The sequence below is a fragment of the Oryza brachyantha genome, chromosome 1 (genome assembly GCF_000231095.2).
Source record: "Oryza brachyantha chromosome 1, ObraRS2, whole genome shotgun sequence".
Classification (NCBI taxonomy): Eukaryota; Viridiplantae; Streptophyta; class Magnoliopsida; order Poales; family Poaceae; genus Oryza; species Oryza brachyantha.
In genome coordinates, this window is record NC_023163.2 from 697,558 (window position 1) to 718,214 (window position 20,657).

General features: G+C 42.6%; 3 protein-coding genes across 3 annotated transcripts; all 3 read left to right on the forward strand.

Annotated features, from left to right (window-relative positions):
- Nucleotides 1-483: 483 nt before the first annotated feature.
- Nucleotides 484-2,765, forward strand: LOC102706786 (WAT1-related protein At3g18200-like). Its single transcript, XM_006643661.2, has 7 exons — nt 484-802; nt 971-1,033; nt 1,126-1,242; nt 1,361-1,589; nt 1,721-1,879; nt 1,993-2,144; nt 2,257-2,765. Exons 1-7 carry the CDS (start codon nt 582-584, stop codon nt 2,447-2,449), a joined length of 1,134 nt encoding a protein of 377 aa, XP_006643724.1. The 5' UTR covers nt 484-581; the 3' UTR covers nt 2,450-2,765.
- Nucleotides 2,766-5,543: 2,778 nt separating this feature from the next.
- LOC102721788 (fructose-bisphosphate aldolase 3, chloroplastic) lies at nt 5,544-8,928 on the forward strand. Its single transcript, XM_006645382.3, has 6 exons — nt 5,544-5,762; nt 6,851-7,120; nt 7,218-7,327; nt 7,426-7,516; nt 7,983-8,252; nt 8,365-8,928. The coding sequence occupies exons 1-6, from the start codon at nt 5,619-5,621 to the stop codon at nt 8,641-8,643; spliced, it is 1,164 nt and encodes a 387-aa protein (XP_006645445.2). The 5' UTR covers nt 5,544-5,618; the 3' UTR covers nt 8,644-8,928.
- A 383-nt stretch (nt 8,929-9,311) lies between these two features.
- LOC102706506 (DExH-box ATP-dependent RNA helicase DExH3-like) lies at nt 9,312-19,326 on the forward strand. The gene is made up of 19 exons (XM_015842745.2): nt 9,312-10,069; nt 10,739-10,893; nt 10,972-11,059; nt 11,164-11,409; nt 11,998-12,093; nt 12,772-12,960; nt 13,298-13,457; nt 13,558-13,688; nt 14,724-14,891; nt 14,969-15,241; nt 15,791-15,985; nt 16,165-16,368; nt 16,461-16,530; nt 16,645-16,793; nt 16,998-17,306; nt 17,795-17,854; nt 17,977-18,129; nt 18,205-18,315; nt 18,475-19,326. The coding sequence occupies exons 1-19, from the start codon at nt 9,569-9,571 to the stop codon at nt 18,955-18,957; spliced, it is 3,741 nt and encodes a 1,246-aa protein (XP_015698231.2). The 5' UTR covers nt 9,312-9,568; the 3' UTR covers nt 18,958-19,326.
- The last annotated feature ends 1,331 nt before the right edge of the window (nt 19,327-20,657 follow it).

The following is a 20,657-nucleotide window of genomic DNA, read 5'->3' on the forward strand; positions in this document are numbered from 1 at the left end:
ACTTTTGATTTTCATAACTTCCTGTAGGTCACAGTTAAGTCTGTTTCGATGATATGGAGTACTGCTATTAGTCTATGATAAACATTGAGTTTGGAATAGTTTCTGAAATTTTTTTTTGCTGTAATATATCTACAACAAAATGTGCATCAGTGCATGCATGCATACAGAAAAAAAAAACATCTGTACTAATTAAGTATGTTATAAAATAATGATCACTGACAGATAAATCATTTTAAAATTAGTTCTACTGCTGCTAATATAGTGTAAACATTACCGGAAGTTTTCAAAAAAAAAAATAGTGTAAACATGGTGTATTAAGGCACTACACCATGTGCCGCAATTAGGCAATTGTACTCAAAATCTACTATAGCACATTGCATTCATGCAATTGAGAGGTCTCTATAGCCTATAGGACCATCTCTTCTCATGAGTTTCAGGAGTAACAAAACCCTCTATATATACACACACACCCTGCACTCTCTCAAACACACAAGCAAGTAGCAACAGCTAGTAGCACCAGGCCACTAGTATCACTGCATTTCTGCCACTTCTGATTAAGGAAAAGGAGAGGGTAGTGAGATATGGGGAGGGATCAGGCAGCGGCAGCGGCAGCAGCAGCAGCAGTGGTGCATGAGAAGGTGAAGCTGTTCATAGGAGTGCTGGCCCTGCAGTTCCTGCTTGCAGGGTTCCACATTGTGAGCAGGGCAGCACTCAACATGGGCATCAGCAAGCTTGTGTTCATCGTCTATAGGAACCTCATTTCCCTCGCCTTGCTCGCGCCCTTCGCTTACTTTCTCGAGAAGTGCGTAAAGCGCCTTGTTTTAACATAACATTAATTCAATTGTTTTCTTTTTTTTCTCAAAAGTATAAACTGTTCAACACAACATTCAGTTGTTCTACTTTTTTTTTCAAAATTCAAAAAGTATAAGCTCTTGATGGTCTGTTTCTCATGGATGATGTCTATCCTCAGGAAAGATAGGCCACCATTGACACTCTCCTTGCTGGTGGAATTTTTTCTTCTGGCACTGTTGGGGTAAGTATATCGATTTCTCTTAAAAACTTTTTTGATCAATCCATATTTTTTTATTATACTGAAGTTTTTGTATCATTGCATGGATTGTGCAGGATAACTGCAAACCAAGGTTTCTACCTCCTAGGGCTGTATCACTTGTCACCAACTTATGCTTCTGCAATACAGAACACAGTTCCTGCCATCACCTTTGTCATGGCTGCTGTCCTCAGGTGATGATCAGCTGATCAGCAATACACTGACTGAAGATATACAAGACCTGTGTAACATGCTAGCTTTCATGGAGTTTTGGCTGAAGATTAAGCTGTACATTGTGCTGTGTGCATGCAGGCTCGAGCAAGTAGACCTAAGCAGGAGGCATGGGGTAGCCAAGGTGGTGGGCACGGTGGTGAGCATAGGGGGTGCCACAGTGATAACCCTCTACAAGGGCCTACCACTGTTCCATCACAATCTCAACATCGAGTCCCTGTCCTCCTCTAGCCTAATTCTCAACTGGACTCTGGGCTGTGTCTTCATCCTTGGCCACTGCCTCTCTTGGTCTGGATGGATGGTTCTTCAGGTACCTAGTTATCTGCTAATGAATTCAGCTCATGAGCATGCAGACATCATGCATGGATATGATCTCCTGAATGTCTGAACTTTGCATTAATATTATTGACCTTTATGGATGTTGTTTTTTTTTCTCATTAGGTGCCAGTGCTGAAGAGGTACCCAGCCAGGCTCTCAGTGCTGTCACTGACCTGCATCTTTGGGCTCCTCCAGTTCCTGGTCATTGCAGCCTTCACTGAAGAAGACCTGAGCAGGTGGAAGGTGAATTCTGGAGGGGAGCTGTTCACAATCCTCTATGCTGTGCGTACCTGCAGCTTCCTCATACATCTTGCTTGAGATCTACTACTATATATGCAAAGCATGAGAATATATAAAACAGAAATTAAATGCCATCAAATTCTTTCTGGTGGTAGGGTCTTGTGGCATCCGGTGTCGCGTTTGCTCTGCAGATATGGTGCATCGACAGGGGAGGGCCACTGTTCACCGCGGTGTTCCAGCCGGTGCAGACCGTCGCCGTCGCCGTCATGGCCGCCATCATTCTCGGTGACCAGCTATACACGGGAGGGTAAGACATAAGCTGTCCATGAACCTGACAAAGAAGATTACCTCAGTAAAAACGACATCTTTTCTCTGACACATCTGACCCAACGCTGGACTGTAAAATTAAACATCTGCAGGATCATCGGAGCAGTGCTGATTGTGATCGGGCTGTATTTCGTGCTATGGGGCAAAAGCGAGGAGAAGAAGAGCAAGAACACCCAGGGCCATTCGGTGCAGGCAGGAGGCGACGACATCACGAGGCGTCTGCTCGGGCAAGAAGACGCATCTCGCAAAGACGAGGAGGCAGCAGTGACTGACGAGCTGGCATGATGAACTGAAGATCGATCAGGAACGCATGCATAACCGAGGGCGTTCTTCACCCGTAATATGTTGGAGCTAGAAAATTGATGTGTTGTCAGTGACTGTACTTTCTTTAACTATATTAATCAAGAAGAAGAAGATCCAAGCGTGCCAGTGTGAATAACAAGCACTACTGGTCCTCACTCATCAGTGATACATATAATTGCTATGATCGAATCGATCTGTGTATATCTCAATCTGTATATTCAGAATTAAATATTGCCATCAGTCGAACAAACACATATACGCCTGCGTCGTTGGAAATTTGAGTGAATGATAACCTGTACCCTCCTCCTGGTCAAAATGGTCTCCCCTTTCGCTAACATGTTCTTGATCACTAGAAGATAGGAGCTGAATCAAAACCAAATGAACACCAAGCTGTAAACGTGTAATAAAGCAGATTAAACCGAGACATATATATCTCTTCTATATATATGCTTGTGTCCGGATGGAGAATTACGGCGGGCGGGGGTGCATGCAGCAGTGCGAGTGATACGGACGAAACCACCAATAGCAGAATCAGATATATGTACACTGCACAGATTGCGATCGATTTTTTTTAGCAAAGATTGCGATCGATATGGCATATATACATATCAATCGATCGATCTCATCTCGTCTGGATCGATCAATCCATGTGCTGTTTGCGTGTGTTTGTCGAGATTTGCATCGAGAGAGATTCATTGCTTGCGCCGGCCGGCAGCCACCAGCCATGCGTACGGCCGGCCGCGCACCATCGATCGCCATTGACGCTGACACTGGGAACACGACGATGATTAGGCTCATCAGGAGATACACACACATAGTGTATGTATCTATATATATCTCCATCTACATTAGTATCTCTGCTCACCTTTTGGAAGACACGGCCATGGATCCGTCTTCATCGAGCTATACTTAATGACGATCATATCGATATGTATATGTGCATGCATGGGCCATCGAGTACCGATCGACGAGCACCATATATAATCAAGAATGAATTAACGATCGATGGGATAGATATGTTAATTATGTTGCTATATATGTATGTGGGATAGATATGTTAATCAATCCCTTCCTGCAATACTGAATTTTAGGAGTAGTAAGTATATAGTAGCTAGTGATATTTTTCTCTTTGAGATGAATGAACAATTAGCTTGTTAGTAACGATGACATGACAGATTAGGGGCACTGTTCCCCGGCTGGACTCACCCGACAGCCTGCCTGCTACGACCTGTCACGCTCGATCCCATATATATCAACCTTACTAGTACGTACAGACCAGAGGAAAATTGTCAGAAATAACACTAATCAATGCTATATACAATCGACGTTTATTAATTGTCTCAACTACTCTTTCCAGAAATCGATCAGAGGGAATTAAAATTGTCATAATTAATTAATGGTAGCCTTGTTTTGTTGCATAATAGTAGCAGACATATATATGCATGCAAGCTCACGCTTGTCTGAAAAATATGATCGCTTGATGAGCTAGCAGCTAGCTATTGTGTGTGAATCAATCATACAGTAGTTGCCTGCAGCCTGCATGGTTTGCTGATTTGCAGATAAAATTAATCGACGCAGGCAGCGACCAGATCGAGCCTGATCATCGATCGACAGGTACAGCACAGGTTATAATGCATGATCAGATCGATCGATAGCTAGCTGTAGCTAGGGCTCTCGATCGATCGATGACGACGATGATCTCCTGCTGCAACTGCACGCATGTATGTATGCTGATGTGCATGGACAGTCTCTGCTGGCTCCTGTACTTTGCGTGCTACTAGACGACATTGCACAGCTGCATGCATCCTCGATCGATAGGGCATCTGCAGCGTGCTCTGGTAGCTCAAGGCCGGCCCATCCATGGAGATCTCTCTCTCTCTCTCGCGACTGCATGCATATGCATGATCGATTGATCGAGGAAGAAGATGACAAATCAGAACAGAGCACGAACGCATCCATCCATGTCCATCGTTGCTTGCTCGAGGCGAGGTAGCTAGATCTTGCTAGCTGCATACATGTCCTCGTCCTGTCCAGCACACATGCATACTGTTGCTGTCAGCGTCAACTTATATATACACTCTAATCTTTTCGCTTCTACTTATACTATCTAAAATTTAAATATCCAACCTTAATTTTAAAGAGAATTTTAAAACATTTTCACTTAACTTTATTTTCTAGCATATTTTAAATCACTAAAAATACATAAATAAAAATTCTATTTGTAAAGTATTTTTCATTTCTAGATATATCATTGGACTTCTTTTCATGCAAGAGACAAAATTTGTCACCCCCATAATTACATAGATAGCTGGCCTGTACGTACGTAGGTATACGGATCGCGTACACATGCTTGTCTCATCCCCGTCCACCAGAGCAAGCAGCAGCCTGGCCTGTCCATCCGCCGGCATGCATGCATGGCCCGGCCACCGCCGGTTTGCCGGCCGGCCGGCCGAGGTCGCAATGGCATCGGCCATGGCCATCCCTAGCTGTGCCCCTCCATGGAATCGACCTCGCTTTCAATCCTCTCTCTACTACGTACTGCTCTACTAGACGTAGCTGATGGCCCAGAACTCTGAGCAGATTGGTGGCCCAATAACGCATGGTCTGAGCTGAAAGGCTTCCGTATTACAACCGGGCCTCAACGGAGTCCGTAATTGGGCCTAGCCAGGAAGGACTTGGGCCTCCAAAGAGGTGAGGGGCACTTGCGTAATTCCAAATTGATCGCCGCATCTGGACACCTCGGTCGATCCGCCCGGCCCCGCTGGCGGCGGAGAGCACGACGTTCCATTTTGGCCCTCCAATTACTCCCTATTTCTGGTTAGCCACCACTCACCTATCCCTCCTTTGAAATTTTAAAATCTTCTTCCCAACCAAATTTTGAATTTTTCCACTCAAACTCGATTCATTTTTCAAGTCAATATTAATATTTTATCGTAGTTTTAAAGCATCAGGAATTCTATTTTTAATGTTTTATTGATAGAGAAAAGAGAGCCAAGGGCTTGAAGAAAATAATAAAAAAACACAGTGACATTTTTGACATAAAAAGCCCTCCAACTTTCTCGTCTTCCACCAACCCACTTCCTATTTGTCGCCGTCGCGTCGCAACTCCAGACGAAAACGCGATCAGACGCACGCACGCGGACGCGGATCAATGGCGATGGTGACGGCCAAGCTTAGCTCCCCCGCCGCCGCCGGCTGCCTCCCCGGCGGCCGCCGATCCGCGCCGCCCCGCCGTGCCACGCTCATCCGCGCCGCCGCGGCGGGTTCCTACGCCGACGAGCTCGTCTCCACCGCGGTGAGCGCCACCACCAAACCCTACCGCATCTCCGTCCCTTTTCCTCGTACCTGTTTGTCTAGGAGTCGGTCGCCTTTGAAAGGATCTGGCCTTTGGGAGGTTGCTCGTGGCTGTCGCATGTGTCCGATCTATGATGGCGCCGTCTGTGTTGGTATCTAGCGCTTTGTGGCGGGGACTTTTCAGTAGGGTTTGGTCCTGTGGTTGGGGAAAAAAAATCCGGACTGTATTGGATTATCTGAACGAATTCAAGTATTTATTGAATCTACAACCACAAGGTGATTTGGTGAGATAACAACAATTTGCAGATACTAGTTTGGACAGTGGATGATTCTGACAAGAGTTTTACTTGAACAAAATCTTCCGTGGTCGTTTCGGTTTGTTTTATGCAAGCATTAAAACTGGAGCAATGAACTAGGAGTATTTGAGATGTGGAGCTACGTAGCATGGAATTAGGATACTGAGTAACCCGTAGATCCACTTTACCACTTGCACTTGTATCGTGTGCTAAATCTTGTCCATTGGATCGGTTAACTCAACTGATACTGCTGTCATCTACATACACTAGTGGGCATTGGTTGAAATAATAGGCGTTTTTTTCAGTGGTAAATCTTGTTTGACAATGTTTCTGTGTGGTATCCTTGTGGTTCTAGTGGATAATGATGTAAAGTGTAAATGAAGGGATTTATTGGTGCTGTAATGGTTAACCTTTTGATTCAATCATGGATTTATTCAATTCAAAATGATCCTGGATGATTGTTTTTGGGTTGGCATTTTAGATGTATGTTGAGCTGTGACTGCTTTAAATTTTGGATGAATGGTAAGTAAATAATGGAAAATTGGTGTCGCTTTGAATATAAATTTTCAAACTGCAAGGGTCACCAAAATGGTTTAGCAAGTTATGGTCTATGCAATTTCTTGTTATCTGTTTGGCTAAATGGTTCAGCTTACACTTATTTCCATATGACTGAGTTGGATATGTCAATCTGGGATTCTAAGCCATTCTTATTTTCTCACTACTGCCTTTTCCTTCTTGGCTGTGATTCATTTTTCTATTGAGTTCCTGCTAATCTAATGTTTCTATATTGCAGAAATCTGTTGCTTCCCCAGGGCGTGGTATCTTGGCAATTGATGAGTCGAATGCCACATGTGGAAAGAGATTAGCTTCAATTGGTTTGGACAACACAGAAGTTAATCGCCAGGCTTACAGGCAGCTTTTACTGACCACTGCTGGCCTTGGTGAATATATTTCTGGTGCTATACTTTTTGAGGAAACTCTTTATCAGTCAACTACCGATGGTAAGAAGTTTGTTGACTGCTTAAAGGATCAGAATATCATGCCTGGTATCAAGGTCGACAAGGTATGCACGACATGATCTGATGATCATCATATTGTATTCATGAAGGCTGTTTTAGCATTGGTTCTTACTACTACATGGTTTTTGTTGTGTCAAACAGGGCCTGGTTCCATTGCCTGGATCCAACAATGAATCCTGGTGCCAAGGTCTAGATGGGTTGGCTTCAAGGTGTGCTGAGTACTACAAGCAGGGGGCACGCTTTGCAAAGTGGTTAGTTTATACTGTAATTATATATACCCTGGCAAATTTTATCGGCACATATCTTTTCTAAACTTGCTGTGGTATACTGGTATGTTGTTCTTCTCCAGGCGAACTGTTGTCAGCATCCCTTGTGGTCCCTCTGCATTAGCCGTCAAGGAAGCTTCATGGGGACTTGCTCGATATGCTGCCATCGCTCAGGTAAAAATCCATATACTTCCAACTACAGTATTTTAGTTTGTGTGAATGTGTGCTCATTGAGCGTTGATGAACAACCTTATTTGTTTATGATCTTATTTTGATATTTCAAACGTTTTTACAATAGTAACCAGTCCTCAATCTCAATCATAATTGTTAAGCAGTTGAACTGTCTTGAAATCGTATACATCGATCATAGTGAATGCTACATGGCATTGGTTAGGATTAAGTTAAACTCATGTAGAAAGCTAGAGGAAAGAGCTTGTGCCTTTGTCCAATATATAATGCAGTCTCTACACTATCTTTCTTTTAGTGTTGACATCATCTAAAAATATTTTGAAATTGAGCAAAACCCCATATTTGAGTCAGCCAAACATGACATGCATATATGTTCTAGTGCTTTGTGTTCCTCACTCGTCACATTTAGTTTGCTAGTTGCTCATCATGTTATAACTGGAATAATCTGCAGGACAACGGCTTAGTGCCAATTGTGGAGCCAGAGATCCTTCTTGATGGTGACCATAGTATCGAGAGAACTCTTGAGGTGGCAGAGAAAGTGTGGTCTGAGGTCTTCTTCTACCTGGCCCAAAATAATGTTCTTTTTGAGGGTATCCTGCTGAAACCCAGCATGGTGACCCCTGGAGCAGAACACAAGCAGAAGGCAACTCCAGAAGCCATTGCGAAGCACACACTTACCATGCTGAGGAGGAGAGTGCCACCTGCTGTCCCTGGAATCATGGTATTTTCTTAGCTCTAAATCCTCCCAAAGTCATTTTATCTTCTGTGATACCTCCAACCAACCGAACAGCGGAAGGGATGTCTATTAACTTCGTTCGTTTCGTTTTCTCCAGTTCCTTTCTGGTGGACAGTCTGAGGTGGAGGCAACCCTGAACCTGAACGCGATGAACCAAGAACCGAACCCATGGCATGTGTCCTTCTCTTACGCCCGGGCTCTCCAGAACTCGGTACTGAAAACATGGCAGGGGCGCCCCGAGAATGTGGAGGCAGCGCAGAAGGCGCTGCTGGTGCGCGCCAAGGCGAACTCGCTGGCTCAGCTCGGCAGCTACACCGGGGAGGGCGAGAGCGACGAGGCCAAGAAAGGAATGTTCCAGAAGGGCTACACTTACTGATGCGGCAGCAGAAGAGGAGACCTCCCGTGATATACACATGCCATTCTGTATCAACTGTTTCTTTTGAACACTGGAGTGAATAATCACCAGAGTATGTTGGTGCCACCCGACGTTATCTTCTTTAGCATTTAGAGAGCTAGCTGACTCTGAAGCACTATTTTTTTTTTTTGAGGGTAACATACTTTTTACTGTATTGTATTCATATGCCTTCTAGCCAATGCAGCACGGTATGTTGAGGCGAATCTGGCAGCATCTGAAATTACTCATGCAAGAGGCTTCTCTGAATTAAATGGTTGATGGGCCTTGTATTGGACCTCCGGCCAACTCTGTAGAGTAGGGGAAAAAAATCATAGAAATCTCGCGTAACCTCGTGGGTCCCACATCTTCATCCAATCAGGGCTCGCCAAGTCATGGCAATTCCGGGCCCAAACAGCCGTCCATTTTATCGACGTTGCAACCAAGGCCACGTAGCCCACGTCGCCCTCGTCTCGATACGAGGGACGCGCGCGGGAAAGGGGCCCACGGGCCCACGCTTCAGCGAAGCGTCGAATCGTCCGTGGACCCACACGCCAGTGAGACAAACTTCCCACTGCTTAGGACTAGCCTTTCCTTTTCTCACCGACATCCGCACCCGCACCGCACCGCACCCCACCCTCACCCATCCATTTTCTCTTCTCTTTCCCCTGCACCGCCGCCACGCCCCTGAACCCCTCGCCTGCCCCGCCGCCGCCGCTTCTCGCCGGAACCGGAGCCTTCTCCGCAAAACCCTCCTCAAATCCCGGGGAGCGGCGGCGCTCGATCCCTCCCGAGCCCTCGAGCCGTGCTCCCGCACCGCCGCCGCCGCCGCCGCCCCTGAATAACTGAGGGAGCGGAGGCGCTGCATGAGATATCTGCTGGCCCTGCTGCCGCGGCGGCGCGGGTGGTGATGCTCCTGGCCTCCTGCCTGCGGGGCCGCCTCCGCCTCCTCCGCCGGCCACGCCCGCTGATCATGCCCTCCCCGCTCTTCCTCTCCCGGAACCCTAATCCTTCTCCCGGGAACGCGACTGCCACTGGTCCAGTCCTCCTCTCCCCGCCCTCCACCTCCGCCGCGCCCATGAGCACCAGCGGGGTCTACGTGCCGCCGATGCGGCGCCTCCGCTCCGTCATAGCGTCCACCAACGGCAGCCTCGCGCCGCCGCCGTCCGCAGCGGCGCAGGCCCAGCCGGTGCGCAGCACGCCCGAGTGGCGGGCGGACGGGCGCTCGCTCAGCCCACCGCCGTCTCCGCCTCGACCGCCCCGGCGTGCGACGCCTCCCCCGCCGCGGCAGCCTCCTCCGCAGCCAGAGCCTTTCCGGCAGCGAAGCGCTTGGTACTCCCGGTACGCGTACGATGATTTCTCCGAGGATGACTCGGATCGGGAGATGGATCGCACCTCTGTCTCGAGCAAGGTGAGTGCGTTGATATGTGCTCGTTCTGCTGTATGATTCACATATTGATATGGAACAGATAGAAACCTCGGAGATGCCTAAGGGAAGGGATAGAGATGTTATTAGCGAGTGATAGTAAATGGTGCTCACAATTACTAGTTATTATAGTGTAACTAGGTAAGTGTGTTGCCAAGAGAAACTACAGAGAGATTGGCCATTTGGCTTCGTTTTTGCACAACTGCTGACACAGTAACCTGTGTTGATGTGTCAAGTGTTCTAGTTGCTTAATGTATACAGGTTTAACATTACATCGCTATATTATAAACATTACAGTGCTTCGCTTACTATGTACTCTGAGCTCCACACTTTGATGCCCTTTTAGATGTTTTTGGTCAGGTCTCAAATTTTATTAAGTTGTTTACCATTAACTGTCAGAAGAAATATTTGCCAAAATTAGGAAAACAGAAAGGATGATTTCCCCAAGATAGGAAAGCTTTTTTTCTTTTGTGTGTGTGTTTTCAAAGGAACTTGACAAAGTATTGCAACTAGACAACTAGAAATAGCTCATCTGTTAGGGATCTTGAGTGCAAGATTGCACTCTTCTCCATTTTTTCTGCTTGTTAGAATGTTTGGTACTAAGCTTCTGTTGAGGAATCAAGTATGACAGTTGCATTTAAATCATATTTCCAGGGTGGGTCCACTTTAGATAATGTTGATGAATGGAAATGGAAACTGCACATGCTTCTTCGTAATGAAGATGAGCAAGAGGTTATCTCTAGGGAAAGAAAGGACAGACGCGATTTTGAACAACTTTCCCAACTGGCCGAACGCATGGGTTTGTACAGGTACTTCATTGCCCCCTGTGATATCCTAATACAGCGCGTGCTTCATCACCTATCTGATGATAACTTATGTTATTGCAGCCGTCAGTATTCTAGGATTGTTGTGTTTAGTAAGGTTCCGTTGCCTAATTATAGATCAGACCTCGATGACAAAAGACCTCAAAGAGAGGTATGATGATTATATAATTCTCCTAGTACCTCAAGGGTTTGAGTGTGTGATGTGCATGCCCTGCACATTAATGTTGGCTAAATTATTGGCTTGTACTTTCATAGGTATCTATACCTTCTGGCTTGCAAAGAGAAGTTGATGCTCTGCTTTCAGATTATCTTGCACGGAAGAGAACAAGCAGTGGGAGCTTTCCTAATGCTGCCTTTTCAAGGTCAAGTAGCACAGACAGTTTTGCAACTGACGAGAACTTCTTGGAGCAGCAAGATAATCAGACTTCAACAAGTGCCGTGATAGAGAGAATACAAAGGAGGAAAAGCCTACAGTTGCGTAATCAACAGGAAGCTTGGCAGGTTTGATTATATGCAATAAACTACTTGCAGATTATTTGATTTGCTTCCTCCAATTGTGTTAAAAATTTCCAATCATGATGTATATGCTATGAGGATATACCCATTTGAAGTGAAAACTTATGTTTAATTGTAAATCCCAGAAAGTGGATTGCAACACGCCTGCCAATAATTGTGTATCTATTCCATAGTTAAATAGATAGGTTGCGTTGAAAGTTTGTGGTTTCTCCCTTCTTTTCATATCATATATTGCAGTTTATGCTTTACTTGCTGTAAGATGTCCCTTTGATAGCCTTTTTCAATGATGCTTGGGGAAATTTTAAAATATTACACACATAGTAAACTATAGTTATACTTTTGATAACTGATCTGTTATGTTTTTTTCATGCACCCAATGCCATATACATCAAGGCCATTGAATTTATAAATGGAGGGATTATTGTTCTTTGTTCATTTCTGCATTATTTAACCATGTCATGCTGCAGTCAAACTTTGATTTAGCATGCTGCATTCAATACACATTTTTTACTGCTTTCCTTTATACAAGTGTAGATTAGTGCCTTGTATTGATAAAGCTTCTCTCTTTTTCAGGAATCATATGACGGCCAAAGCATGATGGAATTTCGTCGCAGTCTTCCTTCTTATAAAGAAAGGCAAACATTATTGGATGCCATATCTCGGAATCAGGTCCTATTATTGTTTTAGATTTGTGTTTGTCGTTGACTATTAGATACTCCCTTTGTTCTCAAATGTGCCGCGCCTTTTTTTTTTGAAGAAAAGTTTGTTTAGTCACAAAATAAGAAGAAAAGACTATCCCTGCAACCCTATCGACTCTCTTTATTTGCCTGTTTCACCACCTTGTTATGTGCTTGTAATAAATTAAAGTGTATTTTGGTTACATACTGTCTGATTTGCATGGTTGTGAAGACTGCCTAGTATTTGAGAATGGATGAATTATTAGATTTGCAATAAGGCTTGCAGCTTGGTCAATGGTGGACTTTTTAAAACCCAACTCTTTTGTTCGTGATAGTAAATAGGAAGTTCTTCATATATGCAAACAAACATTGGATGATATGTTCACTGGTGCGTCTGTTGCCCTAAGGCTCACATATCATCCTCACATTGGATGATATTTTTCTAATTAAAAGCTGTTTGCAAACGGTAATCATACTGAATTAATATTTGGTGTTAATCTCCAAAACTTAACTATTGAAGTTCTGTATGTTGGAGATCCTATTTATATTATTTTTTACTTGAGAAAGCAATTTTGAAAAATATATCTTAAATATGTTAGAACATAGGCAAAAACTTTTGAGTAGTTCTATTGAGATAAGAGCATTGACGCAAGATTTTTTTTATGAACAGGTTGTTGTAGTTTCAGGTGAAACAGGATGTGGTAAGACAACACAGCTACCTCAATACATTTTAGAGTCTGAAATAGATGCTGCTCGTGGTGCCACTTGTAGTATTATTTGCACTCAACCGAGACGAATATCAGCTATTGCTGTTTCTGAAAGAGTTGCTGCTGAAAGAGGGGAGAAAATTGGTGAATCGGTGAGATACTGCCTACTTGTACTGATGGAGCGACAACTTTTTTCTCCATTTGTTACTTCCTACTTACGGTTGCCAATAGGGAATCCTTACATTGTGTGCATCATCCAAAGTAGCTATCTCTGATCTACTGGTTAATGCTTGGCCACTAGTTTCAATTCTGCAGTTGGTCAGCTATACTGTTTGGATAATATGCTTTCTTATACCTGGCTACACCTTTTTCCTTCATTCTTTCTTGTCGGTGATCTGATGAGAGGGTTACCCTCAGCTTAACAGTTCTTGCAGAAGTGGTATTATTATTCTACTTATCCCAGCCTGTATTAAGGACTCTTCATTTTAGGTTGGCTACAAAGTTCGGTTGGAAGGAATGAGAGGGCGGGACACACGCCTTCTTTTCTGTACTACTGGTGTTCTGTTGCGGAGATTGCTGGTGGATAGAAATTTGAAAGGTGTTACCCATGTTATTGTTGATGAAATCCATGAGCGTGGCATGAATGAAGGTCTGCAATCGTCATATAAATTTTAAACTAGCATTGGAAAAGTCGAAGCTAGGCAGATATACAATGCTATACTTAATATTTTTTTGTATCTTTCTGCTAGATTTTCTTCTTATTGTACTGAAGGACCTTCTTCCACGCCGGCCTGAGCTAAGACTTGTTTTGATGAGTGCAACCCTTAATGCTGAGCTATTCTCTTCATACTTTGGGGGAGCACCAATGATACACATACCTGTAAGATATTTTCATAAGCCCTTTAGAGTTCACTCTTGTCTTGGTCTTCATTTTGTCCTTTCTACTGTTTTGTCTGCTACTCTGTTGGAATCTTTATAGAGGATACAATGCCATAAAAGTGCCCAGTCATACTTGCATATGCATTTGCTTCTGTGGTATGCCACCATGATGATGCTCTGTTCACCAATAGAACTATTGCGGCATATTGGGTAGTTGTATTGTTTCCTGATAATCCCTTTGGTTATAAATATATGTTGTTTCAGACTTGTGCATAAGGATTAAGATAATAGCTCAAATGACTTTGTTACTTTCATTTGTAGTATTAGACAGTGTGAGCCATTATCTGTAAGAGGGTAGCACTTACTCCCTTCATCCCATTTTGATCATCATATAAGGGGAGAAAATATATCCCAATTTGGTCATCATATAAGGGAATGATACCCATTGTGTCTTGGTTGGGATGTGCACAACCCTTCGGTTTACACGTAGATTGAATGCTTGTATGCATCCATCCAATCAGTTTCCATGGGATTTGCAAATTTTCATTTTGCATGTAGGAATGCAGGTTGGGATTTGTGACCTTCTAGCTCTTTTAGTGCGGGTTAAATAGATTATGGGAGAGTTTTTGTTCTCCTTGGTCTTAGTGCACAGACCCTGTATGATGATAATTGGGATGGAGTATTTGGCAAGGGCAAACAGGGAACAAAATATGAAAAAGAGCCTAGAAGTTCCAAGGAGACTTATGTTTAGGAAGTAGTTAAAGCTAAAGCAACTTCCATGTAGAACCAGAGGGAGTAATAGAATTTGTTGCAGCATCAACTTATACTTGCAGTACTATGTTGTGATGTGGTTGATATGGTCGCTTGTGGTGAGATGTCTAAGTTGGTTGTTTCATATTTTGCTTTTTTGCTGCATTTTTCTATGCTTGCTCGGTTGGGTTATTCATAAGAGATATCCTCACTAGTTGGCGTAGATTAAAACATCTTCTATTTTATTAGGATTTCCCTCCTAATAGGTTCATGTGTCTCATTTCAGGGTTTTACATATCCTGTTCGGACTCATTTTCTAGAAGATATTCTCGAAGTTACTGGGCACAGATTAACTCCGTACAATCAAATTGATGACTATGGTCAAGAGAAGAGTTGGAAGATGCAAAAGCAAGCTCTAAGGAAGAGGAAGAGCCAAATTGCTTCTGTTGTAGAAGTATGTGATCCCTTCTTTTCTGACCATTATTTTATATTCAGAGGTTTCGTCTCTCTCTAAACTCCTCTTTTGAGCAGGATTCAGTTCAAGCTGCTGATTTAAGGGACTATAGTTCACGAACTCGTGACTCACTATCCTGTTGGAATCCTGATTCAATTGGTTTTAACTTGATAGAAAATGTCTTATGCCATATCTGTCAAAAGGAAAGAGCTGGTGCTGTTCTTGTATTTATGACTGGGTGGGATGACATCAATGCGCTGAAAGAGCAGCTGCAAGCAAACCCATTGCTTGGAGACCCTAATAAAGTTTTACTGCTTGCATGTCATGGTTCAATGGCTAGCTCAGAGCAGGTATTACAGCAATGCTGATGTAATTTATATTTTTGCAGCCATGATCAGTTCTCTGTTTTAACCAATGGAATATTGATGGTCCTGCCATTTAAATCTGATACCCATAAATGATTGAGGTGTTGTCCATTAACAGAGGTGTTGTCCATTAACATGTGCCACTATTTGTTTGATCTTTGAAACTCCCATCCCTTATAACTTGCTTTGCTGAGACCGGTTCTACAACATTGCATTTGGAATTTCCACGACCACGTTAGTTTGTGAATTTGTCAAGTATCATGGGCTTGTAGCTTGTGTTAATGTGTTCAACACATTCTTGAAGTCCATATGCTCCCTCATGTTTTACTCCATGATGCTCATAAGCATTCCATTATATAGTTTTGTTAGTGCTATTAGTATTCAGGTCATTTGCAGCCATAAACAGAAAGCACTGCACATTTTTATTTCTTCTCATGTACTCCCTCTATTTTTTTATGACGCTGGTTAGTTCAATATACGGTAAATGATATAATATTGATATAATATTTATACTACTGCCTTTTTGCTATGCAGAAACTAATATTCGATAGACCTGAGCCTGGCGTAAGGAAAATAGTTCTTGCTACCAATTTGGCTGAAACTAGTATTACTATCAATGATGTAGTTTTTGTTGTTGATTGTGGCAAAGCAAAAGAGACATCTTATGATGCACTGAACAATACCCCATGTTTGCTTCCAACCTGGATCTCCAAGGCTTCTGCCAGACAGGTATTTTTCTTGGAGTAATTCTAATTTTGTTTTTGCCGAAACACTTGTTCTGAATAAATTGACACTTTCTGGTAATGAATATACTAATAAAGATATTTTTGAAACGTTAACATGTATATTATCTTTGGTCATCATCTTCTATCACATCATTTTGGCTAATTAAATGTGTAACAATTTAGAGACGAGGCAGAGCTGGTCGAGTCCAACCAGGGGAGTGTTACCATCTCTATCCACGATGCGTGTATGAAGCATTTGCTGATTATCAGTTGCCAGAACTCCTGAGAACTCCCCTTCAATCCCTCTGTTTGCAAATAAAAAGTTTGCGTCTTGGGAGCATATCTGAATTTTTATCCAGAGCTTTGCAGTCACCTGAGTCTCTATCGGTACTTATTCAATTTTTATATTTAGCACAAACGGCAAAAGTCTTGTCCTATGTGCCTTTGAATGACTTGGTAAATTAATTTGATTTTTTCAGGTAGAAAACGCCATTGAATATCTCAAGGTCATTGGAGCGTTTGATCATAATGAAGAGTTAACCATTCTAGGTATCAGGCCCACCCTTTAAATTGATCTGTGAATCATCTGTTTATCACTGCTTTATTGAATCATCTGAAGCATTTGTAGCTTATCTAACTATACCCACTGATTGGCATTATCAGGAAAGCACTTATCCATGCTCCCGGTCGAGCCTAAATTGGGGAAGATGCTTATCTTTGGTGCTATTTTTAATTGCCTTGATCCCGTCTTAACCATTGTTTCGGGACTTAGTGTGAGAGATCCATTCTTGACTCCATTTGACAAGAAGGATGTAAGTAATGTTTTCTTAGTACTCCAGTTTGAGCTGTCTCTTGTAATGCATTCAAAGTTTTTTGTGTTCCTAATGTAGTCAAATATTTTGTTATATACTGGATTTCCCTTTTCAGCACTGCCTTTTTGCTTGTTATTTCATTGTACTTGCCCTTCTGTTGTCCCTATGTAATAAGTTTTATTTATGTGCCATCTTTCTTTGCAGCTTGCGGAGTCTGCTAAATTGCAGTTTTCATGCCGGGACTACAGCGATCACCTTGCGCTTGTTCGTGCATATGAAGGATGGAGAGAAGCTGAAAGAGATCGCAATGGCTATGACTACTGCTGGAAAAATTTTCTATCTGTGCAAACCTTGAAAGCCATAGATTCCCTTCGGAGACAATTTCTCTTTCTTCTCAGGGATACTGGGTTGGTTGATGAAAATATGACTTTGTGCAATAAATGGAGCCGTGATGAAAATCTAGTTCGGGCGGTCATTTGTGCAGGACTATATCCAGGTGTTTCCTCTGTTGTGGTGAGTTACTTCTATCATTTAATAATATTTGTGTTGTTGCATTTTTGACATGTATTTTTTGTTGGCATGGTATACTTTTGTTTTTCCTGTGAGGTTGTGAGAAGAATCGTGCTATTTAATTATAATCTGGTTCCAGCTATTTCTGGTAATGATCAAAAGAAGAATTAGCATGAGTACTGAAATTTTCAATTGAAGAACAAAAATAGGTGGTAAACATGTTCTAGTCATGTGCTTTGTGCGGAGCATGACTATGGCTCCAGTAGAATCATTCTATTTCATGTTATTCTGGTTCCCCAGCTATTTCTGGCAATGATCAAAAGAAGAATTTGTTTGCAAGTACTGACATAACAACTAAAAAAACAAATAAGGGGAAGCATATCCGAAACTATATGCTCTGTGTGGAGGATGACTGATTCCAATATTAACTTCTTAAGGCAATATTCAAATGCTTTAATTCAGTGTTTTTCTTATGTTCCTGTTAATCACAGAACAAGGAGAAATCAATTTCTCTCAAGACAATGGAGGACGGGCAAGTCATGCTTTACTCGGTATGTTACTAGATCTAGATAATTAGTTATCATCAGTGGTGATCAAGCTATGTTGGTTGGTTAATTCAATCAATGGATGTATGTGAGAAAGTATCATTTAATTGGTCTTTTGTTGTTTCCAGAGTTCAGTCAATGGAAAAGAAGCTAAGATTCCGTTCCCCTGGCTGGTGTTCAATGAGAAGGTGAAGGTGAATTCTGTTTTTCTCAGGGACTCAACAGCTATATCTGATTCTATACTGTTGCTCTTTGGAGGCAACATAAAACAAGGGGGCTTGGTAAGCTTTGCATTACTTATTTGTTGCTGAAATAAGCAAAGGTACATTTGGGATAATTTTTACTTCATGGCGCAGGATGGACATTTGAAAATGCTTGGAGGATATCTTGAGTTCTTCATGAGTCGTGATCTTGCATCGACTTACTTGAGTCTAAAGAGTGAACTTGATAATTTAATCCATTGCAAGGTACTTGAGGGCTGATTTCTGATGTGCCATTTAAATTGGTATTTGTTTTCCTGTACAAGACATTCCCACATGTAATTTACTTGTACAGTTTAGTTGTTTCAAAGGTCCTCAATCGTGCTAATGCTTTTGTGATATTTGACGAATTATTATTTCTTACAGCTCCAAAACCCAAGGATGGACATCCAAACCAGTGAGGAGCTTCTGTCAGCTATTCGACTGCTTGTCACCGAGGATCCATGCAGTGGTCGTTTTGTGTATGGTCGACAAGAGCAAAGATCAAAGAAAGCAAAGACAATGCTCTCTGCAGCCCCCATGGTTCATGGTGGTGGAAATGGAGGAGACAACGCGAAGAACCAGCTTCAGACCCTTCTCACTAGGGCCGGGCATGACAACCCGTCCTACAAAACGAAGCAAATCAAGAACAGCCTCTTCAGGTCGACAGTGGAGTTTAATGGCATGCAGTTTGTAGGGCAGCCGTGCGCCAATAAGAAGCTTGCAGAGAAGGATGCTGCAGGAGAGGCATTGAGCTGGCTGACAGGAGGAGCTCCCTCCGACTCAAGAGACCACCAAGACATGGATCATATGTCCATGCTGCAGAAACCACCACGCAGGAAGAGGCATCATCATCATAGGAGGAGTTGATCAGAGGCCAGCCACTTGGTGTCTCCTTTTTATGTAGCAAATCAGACGTAGTCAGCATAGAAGCTAAGCTAGCAGCAAAAATAATTGTAGTGTAGGTAAGGTGCTCTAAACACAGCAAATTTTGTTAGTGTGCCCGGAAATTTTACAGGGCGATGGGGAAACCAACAGGGGAAGAGTGGAAGACTGACTGAAATGTTGCAAGTTCTGCAAGGATTAGTCTATTTTTGTGTGACTTTAGGGTCAATTCACACAATGGCCACTAATGCTGTCCACGATTTGTAAAACTAGAGAGCTGGGAGTTTAATTTAAGTACAGTTGAGGACGATGGATCGTTTTCAGGAGATATATATATATATATAGGTGTTTGAATTGCTGTCCCTTCTGGTGCTGCAGTGCATAACCATAAACTCCACAAGGTTGCTGCAAGCTAATGACCACACACGGGGATTCATGCAGATGCGGTTACATATATAGGTGGGCTGAACTATCTATGCCTGTGATTCATGAACATTAGGTCCAAAAGCCTCCACAAAAATGAACAGGCTTAGGCGAGTTTGTTTGAGCTGAACATATCGAGCAACTTACTCGTTTCCTGTTTATCGTATGCACATGTTCGAGAAACAGGCTTAGGCGAGTTTGTTTGAGCTGAACATATCGAGCAACTTACTCGTTTCCTGTTTATCGTATGCACATGTTCGAGAAACACATACCTCTTTAAAAAAAAATGGTGAAAAAGTTGCTTTACAAGGTCAAATAGGCTATTTATTAAAGTTTGAAATAATTGATACGTAATTAATCACATTCTTGTTTTGTGTGAGCTAAGTTGCTCAGCTAAAGTTGTTCCAAACAAACTCATCCTTAATTAACGTCCCCGTATTTGAGGGTGAACAAAAAGAGAACATGACATGTGTGCACGCTGATGAGTAGGGATCAGATAAAAAGTGAAGGAGATCAGACGAATGTAGAAAACTACTTCCGGAAACCATGGCTGTCAGATCAGATGATCCATCAATTAAATATTGTTTGATTTTGTTACAAGATAATAAAAATAAAAATAATGTGAATCTATGTATTGTGTGGATTAATATATAACTTAGTCTATCCATCTATCTATCTGTGATGATGTGGTCGGTCGGTTCATGTGATCGATCACTATGATGCTGCTCCAGCTAACTAGCTCAATAATCAATCTCAAGAAGCCAAAGTAATAACCAATACTAAATAAATTGACCCGCTTAACTTACAATTAACTTAATGGATCAGCTATGGATAGACGAATGAAGCATAGATGGATCGTGGAATTGACCATGATCTCTCTCCTGGCTAAGCTACGCATAACGCGTTCATGCATGATCTCTGTTCAGACTGCTCCCCTGTCGTACGTAATTAAGGATGATCTTAGCCTGATATTGTGGGATTTAGTCAGACAGAAGTGTATATATATATCGACGACATTGCACATGCATCTGCGTGCGCCGGGTGCAGGCAACTGCCAGCGAGCTGATCTATCGATCGAGCTTACTTAAAAGCTAGAGCATCGATTAATTATTAAACTTCTCTCTCTCGGGCGCCGGTCGTGTCCAGATCGATCGATCAATCAGCTGCTAGATTCATGGATACATAGATTTAAGTCGATCGGCCGGAAGAGTAATCTGCACATCTCGATTAGCGAGTGATGTTTGGCATCGATGGATGGATGT